This window comes from Carcharodon carcharias, chromosome 11 (genome assembly GCF_017639515.1).
Source record: "Carcharodon carcharias isolate sCarCar2 chromosome 11, sCarCar2.pri, whole genome shotgun sequence".
Taxonomy (NCBI): domain Eukaryota; kingdom Metazoa; phylum Chordata; class Chondrichthyes; order Lamniformes; family Lamnidae; genus Carcharodon; species Carcharodon carcharias.
The window spans coordinates 46053093-46063199 of NC_054477.1; the positions used below are offsets into that span (position 1 = coordinate 46053093).

Sequence of the window (10107 nt, forward strand, 5' to 3'; positions counted from 1 at the left end):
ACCTCTAAAGTAAACATGGCCCCAATCTTTTAAGTGTAATATACTTTAAACTTGCGTTGATTGCATTTATCCCATGTTTTATAGTTAAGATTTTAATTCCCAAAACCAAAAGCTATATTCTAAAACAGAGGAGCAATTAACTAAATATTTGCAACAGCATTTTTAATGAGAATAATGGGTGTGCCTTTCATCACATCTCAGGCTGAAAGGACCAACACTTGAATTCACAGATTTAACTGCAAGAATATCATCATTTAATCTGCCCAGCTGGTTAACTCCCTAACATGTGCTCTCTGACCTCCAACACCTCCAGGTCAGGTGACCCCAAACGTAGGAGAGAGTGTACCTTGCAGTATCTTATCCAAGTACCGTACAGTATCTAATATTCAATCCACACACACAGTCATCATGACATCATTGTGCCAGGTGGTGAAGGAAGGGTGTTGCTGAATCTGGTGGAGAAGGATATTGAAGGAATGTTGATATGTGTTGAGGGAGAGGGCAATCAATGAAGAGCAGTACTCAGACTTGCAACTTTAACCAGGTCATTGGACTTCCCACCTTGTATCCAGGTCCTGGAGTGGATGAAATCTGAAATCTTTCTCCATACCAAACGGACAACATATTTAGCAGCAACTACAACCCCTGCACCCCACCCTCCACCCCTTTGGCTGAAAAACAGGAGTTCCTTTCTCATCTCTTCCATAATCATCTCCAGGGAAGCGTCAGAAAATGTAGGGCTGGCTTGCAATTCATTTCTGACCAAATGTTTTTTTTCTCAGCAACAAAACAGCAGAGCGAACTAACTAAGAGAGGCTTGAAGAGGCATGTTCCCATTCAAAGTAGGCCTCTAGCTGACCTGCTGGAAAATGCTGCCAGGAAATGGAGGAGTGGGGAGGGGGTGGTTTCTGATCAGGTCAGCCAATTCAGTGGGAAACTCACTGCTGAGATGTAGCAGTTAAGGAAACCAGTGTCTGGTTTTGGCAGATGAATTTCAAACTGAAACGGAAATTCACCTGCTGTCAACAATCAGAGTTAATACTGGGGCCTCTGCATTGCCTTATATGATTCTGTATTGGTGGTCACATGACATGTCAAACTGAGACCTAAAAATCCCTTTTGAACCTGGGTCAGATATTTGACTCTGAGTCAGGTGAGCAGAGTCGGAAAAATTCCTAACTCCCCAAACCCGACTCAGGAGAAACTTCCCCGAGTGATGTGATAATGTTGGCTTGTGGAAGCAGCCAAGCAGCAGTAATAGTATCATGTCAACCCTAAGGGTTCTGTGAAAAAAATCTACTGGAATTGCAAGCACTGATTTTTTTTCAACTGCAGGCTGTTGTTTTCCAAACTTTAAAGAGCAGGGGATTTAAATGACTTGGTAGCTTGACAGTTCCACAGACCTTATCTGTTTTTTATGCACTTTCATGCCTGCTCTTAACAATTCTAAAGGGGTACCTGAACCTCTCCAAAGGCATACCTGACCTCTCCAAAGAGTTCTGATGGGTTTAGACCTTGTCCTCAAATTTGAATTCCCACAGAAAGTGTTTTAGAAATTTCATTGATGAAAATTGCTTCCAACTGAAAGCAGCTGCCCTTTTAAACGTGCTGCTGCCTCCATGCACCACAGATGTGTGAAATGCATCCCTCCTCCATTCTCCCCGGCGAAAATGGTGGGCGACATGTTCAGGAGCAGGACTTCTGTAATTCTGGCTCTGGCACTATTTTGGCTAAGACACGGAGCCCTTCCGACTTTGCAAAAATTTGGACCTCATACAACATAGATTTGTGTGTAAAGACCAAATGGCAACTTTGACACAACTGATAATATTTGGGACTGTGAGAAAGACAGTTCTGCAAAGTTGTATTGCTCTCTCACATTGCTAATGTTGGTGATGGTGTAAGTAATGCATCGTATTTTATTGCATGGGCAGGATTTCATGTCTGTCTGGCAGGCGCGCGCCGGTCTGTATCGGGTGTAAAACCTCGCACGATGACATTGGGCGAGCACCCCGACGTCATCGTACGGTCTCGCAATCTTTCAGTCAGTGGGTGCGCAAGAGTCTTGGCAATGTGCCTGCCGACAACTAAGAGGCCTATTAAAGCCCTTGAAGTATTAATTAAGTTGTATTTTTTGCTGCCCGTGCAACCGTTCAATTGGCGGGCAGCCGAAGAAGCCAGGTGGCCTTTGCATTTTTTACGAAACCTCATCCTCGGGTGGGATGAGGTTATCAACGATAAGTGAAAAAACTCAAACAAATTTTTCCACTTCATTTTAAACATGTCCCTCTTCATGTGACTGAGTCACATGTGGATACATGTTTATATCATTTATTAAAGCTTTATTTTCCTTTGTCCAAATCTTCAGCTCCCTGAAGTGCCTCTGTGCCCTCGGGAGCAGTCAGCGCGCACTTCCCCGCGCATGCGCAGACTTCCGGCCAGCCAGTGTGAAATCGCAGCCGGGGCCCGATCGCAGACTGTGGTCCATTTCATGGCTGCTCCCAGGCACGCCCACCATGCCTGCCCGACAAGGGAAAGTCCTGCCCCATGTATGGGAAACAAATTGGTTGTCATTACACATGACCTGAGGGGTACCCTGAAGGGAACTTGACATATAACATCTTAGCCAAAAGCAAAAAACAGTGAATGCTGGAAATCTGAAATAAAAACAGAAAATGCAGATCAGGCAGCATCTGTGGAAAGAGAAACAGTTAACGTTTCACTTCAGTGACTTTTTATTCATTCACGGGCTGTAGGCTTTGCTGGTTGGGCCAGCATTTATTGCCCATCCCTAATTGCCCTTGAGAAGGTCGTGGTGAGCTGCCTTCTTGAACCGCTGCAGTCGTTGGTGTAGATACACCCACAGTGCTGTTAGGAAGAGAGTTCCGGGATTTTGACCCAGCGACAGTGAGGGAAAGCGATATATTTCCAAGTCAGGATGGTGAGTGTCTTGGAGAGGAACTTCCAGGTGGTGGTGTCCCCATCTATCTGCTGCCCTTGTCCTTCTAGATGGCAGATTAGTAGGAGAGACTCGGACCCGAGGGCACAGCCTCAGAGTAAAAGGAAGACCTTTTAGAACAGAGATGAGGAGAAACTTCTTTAGCCAGAGAGTGATGAATCTATGGAATTCATTGCCACAGAAGGCTGTGGAGGCCAGATCATTGAGTGTATTTAAAACTGAGATAGATAGGTTCTTGATTGGTAAGGGGATCAATGGTTACGGGGAGAAGACGGGAGAATGGGGTTGAGAAACTTATCAGCCATGATTGAATGGCGGAGCAGACTCGATGGGCCGAATGGCATAATTTCTGCTCCTATATCTTATGGTCTTATGGCAGTGATCATGGGTTTGGAAGGTGCTGCCGAAGGACCCTTGGTGAATTCCTGCAGTGCATCTTGGACACACTGCTGCTACTGTGTGTCGGTGGTGGAGGGACTGAATGTTTGTGGATGCGGTGCCAATCAAGTGGGCTGCTTTGTCCTGGAGGTTGTTGAGCTTCTTGAGTGTTGTGGGAGCTGCACTCACCCAGGTAAGTGGGGAGTATTATGCCTTGTAGATGGTGGACAGCCTTGGGGGAGACAGGAGTGAGTCACTCGTTGCAGGATTCCTATCTCTGACCTGCTCTTGTAGCCTCAGTATTTATATGGCTAGTCCAGTTCAGTTTCTGGTCAATGGTAACCCCCAGGATGTTGATATTTGGGGGGTTCAGTGATGATAATGCCATTGAACATCAAAGGGCGATGGTTGGATTCTGGCTTGTTGGAAATGGTCATTGCCTGACACTTGTGTGGCACATATGTTACTTGCCACTTGTCAGCCCAAGCCTGGATATTGTCCAAGTCTTGCTGCATTTGGACATGGACTGTTTCAGTATCTGAGGAGTCACAAACAGTGCTGAACATTGTACAATCATCAGCGAACATCCCCACTTCTGACTTTATGATGGACGCAAGGTCATTGATGAAGATGGTTGGGCTAAGGACATTACCCTGAGGAACTCCTGCATTGATGTCCTGGAGCTGAGATAACAGACCTCCAATAACCACAACCATCTTCCTTTGTGCTGGATATGACTCCAACCTACGGAGAGTTTTCCCCCTGATTCCCATTGACCCCAGTTTTGTTAGGACTCCTTGATACTCTCAAATGCTGCCTTGATGTCAAGGGCAGTCACTCTCACCTCACCTTTGGAGTTCAGCCCTTTTGTCCATGCTTGAAACTAGGCTGTAACGTTGTCAGGAACTGAGTGGCCTTGGCGGAATCCAAACTGGGTGTCAGTGAACAGGTTGTTGCTAAGCAATTGCTGCTTGATAGCACTGTTGATGACCCCTTCCATTACTTTGCTGATGATGGAGAGTAGGCTGGTGGGACGGTAACTGATTGGGTTGAATTTGTCCTGCTTTTTGTGTACTGGACATACCTGGGCAATTTTCCACATAGCCGGGTAGATACCAATGTTGTATCTGGACTAGAACAGCTTGGCTAGGGGCGCAGCAAGTTCTGGAGCACATGTCCTCAATTCCATTGCCTGAATATAGTCAGGGCCCATAGCCTTTGCAGTATCCAGTTCCTTCAGCCGCTTTTTGATATCACTTGAATTGAATCGAATTGGCTGAAGACTAGCATCTGTGATGCTGGGGACCTCCGCAGGAGGCTGAGATAGATCATCCACTCGGCACCTCTGGCTGAAGATTGTAGCAAATGCTTCAGCCTTATCTTTTCCACTGATGTGCTGGGCTCCTCCATCATTGAGGATGGGGATATTTGTGGAGTCTCCTCCTCCAGTGAGTTGTTTAATTGTCCACCACCATTCATGACTGGACCTGGCAGAACTGCAGAGCTTAGATCTGATCCATTGGTTGTGGGACCACTTAGCCTGTCCATTACTTGCTGCTTATGATGTTTGGTGTGCAAGTAGCCCTGTTTTATAGCTTTGCTGGTTGACACCTCATTTTTAGGTATGCCTGGCGCTGCTTCTGGCAAGTCCTCCTACACTCTTCATTGAACCAGGGCTAATCCTTTAACTTGATGGTAATGGTAGAGTGGGGGATATGCTGGGCCATGAGGTTACATATTGTGTTTGAGTACAATTCTGCTGCTGCTGATGGCCCATAGCATCATGGATGCCCATTCTTGAGTTGCTAGATCTGTTCAAAGTCTATCCTATTTAGCACAGTGGTAGTGCCACACAACACGATGGAGGGTATCCTCAATGTGAAGACAGGGCATAGTCTGCACAATGACTTTGCTGTGGTCAATCCCACTGATACTGTCATGAATAGATGCATCTGCAGCAGGCAGAACTTCATCAGAACTTCCATCATACTTTGGCTATTATTGACAATGTTAAACCAATGTTACACCCTATTTGGAAATCTTCCTGCTAAACTAAAGCCTCTTTAAACACTTCTCTACTGTCATGGCCAAGTAGCTGTGCCAATTCCACGAGATCCATAATGCAGGCAGCCACTACACCTAATGATATGTCAATTGTGCCCCCTGTCAGCATAGGTAGCCCTTTCCTGCTCTGCTGTCTTCCTCTGCCAAGTTTGTGGAGCACTGAATGCAGTTCTCCATATTTTGGAAGAACCTAGACAGTATAAAGAAAGTTTGAATCTATTTACCTTTAAGTGAACACTCTGAGTTTGTCATTGCAATCACTCCCTTAATACCTGCTCCATTTGATCAAGATTAATCCTTTAATTACCTTAATGCTTGATTTGAAGGCATTTGTGCTCATATGCCATCAGTACTTTCCAAAGATCTCTTTAGTGTCAGCACATGTATGGTAATCCAACTTGCATCATGCTTAAGACATCAATTTCTGGGCTCGTATATTCTTGTTATTATGGCATTTAAATCTGTATTTTCTTCACATGCGCAGGTTTGCGCAATAAGGTTGGGTTCTGACTATAAAGTTTACTCAAGTCAGATAAGTTAACCATTAGCTGAATGCTTGGGTCAAAGATTGGTCTGACAACATGCTGTACGTGGTACCAACTATATAATTGCAAATACAAAAAGTTGTTTTAAATGAACCTTAAATTGATTGCATAACACATGACTCAGGAATGTGTCAAAAGTGGGTCATGGAAGTGAACATGGACAGGACAATTAATTCGTCATTCTTTTTAAGAATTGAATTTGGTAATAAGTTTAATGAATGCTACAAACTTTAACTGAATCCTGATCAAGCTAAACCTCGAGATTTTGCGTAATGCACGATCTCCTATTAGTTGTACAATCTGTTGATTTCTTTTTCTTTTATTATAGGTTTTAAAGGGTGCATCAAAATATTCAAATACAATAATCAGGTGATGCCCTTTACTGGATCGAATGACTTAGTCGACGTACGACCAAGTGATGTCTCAGTACAGATTGGATGCAGATGGCCTAATGCCTGTTTAAGCAACCCATGTCCAACTGGAATGAAGTGCATTGATTTATGGTTTGCATATGAGTGTCTCCCAGTTGCCTGTTTTCCTGACCCTTGTAAGCATGGTGGTACATGTCTTTCTTCTTCAGACGGCACATATCATTGCGTTTGCACACCAGATTTTACCGGATCTTTTTGTGACTTCTGCACATCAATAATTAATGACCATTCAGCCTGCCAGGAAGGCAAAATTCAATTGCCACAATGGAGCATAGCGGTGATTATACTTGTTACTCTAGTAGTAATTCCTCTGATAGGTGTGTTCATCAAATATCAATGTATTACTTTGAAAAACAAGCGAACAAAAATGATTGCACTGCTCCAAAAAGGCACTGAGAACAAAGCTTTTGATGATCATGATGTTGACGGCACAAAACATTCCAGTCCTGACAATGCTGAAAAGCAGCCAGATATCCTCAAGGCAGAAAAAAATTATCACATTATGGACGAAACATTTATTAATGCCACAGCCAACATGGTGCAGTATAAGAAATGTTATGGCCAATCCTATGACTTGGAGGTCGGTGACATTGATAATGCAAGCAGTTTAGCTTCTTCCGATATTGATGCCATTCAGTACCACACACAGTTCCAGATCAACAATGATCATTATACAAATATAATTCTCCCCAGAGGTATGCATAATAAATCTCAACCATTTATGCCCATTGTGAATCAAAGAAACACCCAATCTCCTGTACAAATAACTCCCAGTCAACAAAGTGTTCTATGTAAAAATCAAGTAGCAAAAGGTGGATTTGCAAATCAACAATGCCCTCAAACATGCTCATCAGAATGGTTCCCTTCATCAGTTTTATTTACAGAGCGCAAGCATTTAATAAATGATCTTTACATGATTGGCTATGAAACAGAGCTTTCACGTCATGGTCATTTTAACACCAACAACTCAAGTGAAGGAGGTTTTGATAATTTGACTTTTTATGGAGGTGATGAGATTGAAAGGTTGCCTGATGCATCAATACTTATGCCCCGTTCCAGACCCAACAGCAGAATGAAACAGATAATCGAGAGACTTCCACTTGGCCTGACTGTGGAAGAGGTAAAAAAACTGAATGCTCCAACAATACAGAAATCTGTCAAGAACACCGCTCAAAGAATTTCACTGTCACAAGTTTCACAAAGAACGTCAGCCCAGGCAGGCCCCCCAGGCTTCCTTCCTTCCACAGATACTTCATCTGATAGTGATTCCCATAGTTCTTTCACTTGTTCTGAGTATAACTATGAAAGGAAACTTTCCACATTTAGTCGTTCGTCTGTGCACAAATGTAATCAACAGGATTCAGAGAGTAATATTGTCGAGGATGATAAGATTCTAAATGAATGGGAGATTAGATTACAAGAACATGAAAAGAGGTATACATCCAACTCATGTTTAATGGACACTGAAATTATTCCTGATGAGGATTCAGATAACAATATGATACAGTGCAATGATTCCCCTGGCAATAGAACACATAATTGGGATAATATTTTAAACTTAGGACCAAATTTTGAAATATATGTTGAAATTTTCAAAGACCTTGCTGAACTTCCAAGTGAACCACAGAATGAAGATCAATTTTCTGTTGCTGAAGGAAGTGATCACGAAGAACTTCTGTGATACTTAGCCTGTAAATCACTTTATGGAGCAATTTCTAATATTTTAGTTCTTCTCCTGTATACATTTACTAAAAGTGGAATGTTCATTGAATAATTTTACATATACACTTTTTTATGATTTTGTGCGTAAGTTTTGTGCGTTAAGGAACAGTAACATTTCCGTTTCCAAAGTAAAGCCAATTCCTGTATAATCAACTGTTATTTACTCCATTATCAAGTTTAACCCACTTTGAGTATAATATTCACTTGTTACCTAACCTTCTTCCATCTCAGACAAATGGTAAAATATACAGAGAAGCTATGGATTTTAATATTTTAAGAAACATGCCATTTTGTCACCAACATGAAGGATCACAAGAACAAATTACATCATTTTTTGTACATTTCCTCAACAATGACTGAACATCAGCCCATTACTAAGATAACTGTTCATATCATTGGTATGTCTAACTAATCCTAAAACTCCTCATGGAATGCTTGTTTAAAAGAGCATTTTGAGATTTATAACATGTACACACTACAGCAATGTTAAGGTAGTAAGGTTGACATTCCATCCCATTCTCAGTGGGATTTTTTAAGTGCAATATCAGGACAAGTACTTTTCCTGGTCAGCAGCTTGGGGTGGAAGCCATTTCTGCCAGCTTATCATCCCAAAGTAGATCCTACTGAATTTCCTAACAAGAATTGGCCTTTCCTGTAATGCACCCACCAAGACCTCAGCTACCTATATGTGAATCATCATCTCTCCTGCTCGTCGTCCTCCTATATAACAATAACACACAATGGTATGCCCAGACTGAATGACACACCTGCTTCTGAAACAGCCTCGTTGTGTAAGGAAGGGAAGGGTCTCATAACCATAGGCAAACAGAAGCAAGTTCGTGACTGTGTAGGCTAAATACAAAAAACAAAAATGCAGCACAACTCAAATTTCCTGTTTTACACTGACAATGTTTTAAGGTAAATTTAAATGCCAGAATCATCTAAGACAGGCAGAAGTGAAGAGCTTTAGTAGTGATTACTGAAACTGGAAATGTGTTTTTTTGGGCAATTTTCTACCCTATACGTCCTTGTTATTGTAAGCACTGAGCTCCTTTGATTATGTAGAGGTATTAATAGCATCTTGTTTTGTCTAGTATATGGTGAAGTAACAATGTAAATAATTAGAGGGCAAGTATCTTTAATAATATTTCTACTTCTACTCAAGAAAGATTTGGAGATCATCTCACTTCTGTTGTTCTTTGTATTGCATTTGTCCATATTTTGCCCCTGTTTGTGGCAGAGCATCCAGTGGAAGACATTATTGAAAAGCAGAATAAAATGACAAGAGCTGTCTAGTGCAGCTTCCTAACAGTGAAATTTCCAACTTACCAGTATTCTTTCACAGGATGTGGATATTGCTGGCTAGGTCAGCATTTATTGCCCATCCCTAATCGCCCTCGAGCAGGTGGTGGTGAGCCGCCATCTTAAACCGCTGCAGTCCACATGGTGTAGGTATGCCCACAGTGCTATTAGGGAGGGAGTTCCAGGATTTTGACCCAGCGACAGTAAAGAAACGGCGATATAGTTCCAAGACAAGTAGGTGTTTGTCTTGGTGGGAAACCTGCAGGTGGTGGTGTTGCCATGTATCTGCCGCCCTTGTCCTACTAGTTGGTAGAGGTTGCAGGTTTGGAAGGTCCAGTCGAAGGATCCTTGGCGAGTTGCTGCAGTGCATCTTGTAGATAGTACACACTCGCTGCCACTGTACGTCAGTGGTAGAGGGAGTGAATGTTTAAGGTGGTGGATGGGCTGCCAATCAAGCGGGCTGTTTTGTCCTGGATGGTGTCGAGCTTCTTGAGTATTGTGGGAGCTGCACTCATCCTGGGAAGTGGGGAGTAGTCCATCAGATAGCTGACTTATCAGACCAGACCTGAATGTTGTCCAGATCTTGCTGCAAATGGACATGGACTGCTATTTTAAACGTAATGCGTGCTAGAGATCCTCCCAATATTTATGCAAAAAAGCTCATATCCAAAGTTCTGATGATTTAGTGTGTTTGGTCCTGAAGCAT

At 42.7% G+C, this 10107-nt stretch overlaps 1 protein-coding gene across 1 annotated transcript in view; it reads left to right on the top strand.

Annotated features, from left to right (window-relative positions):
- Positions 1-8058, top strand: part of LOC121283872 (protocadherin Fat 4) — a 168146-nt gene extending 160088 nt beyond the window's left edge. The window contains exon 16 of the mRNA XM_041198674.1: positions 6275-8058. Coding sequence (XP_041054608.1) covers positions 6275-8058 — 1784 coding nt within the window. The remainder of the gene's footprint in view (positions 1-6274) is intronic.
- Positions 8059-10107: the final 2049 nt, after the last annotated feature.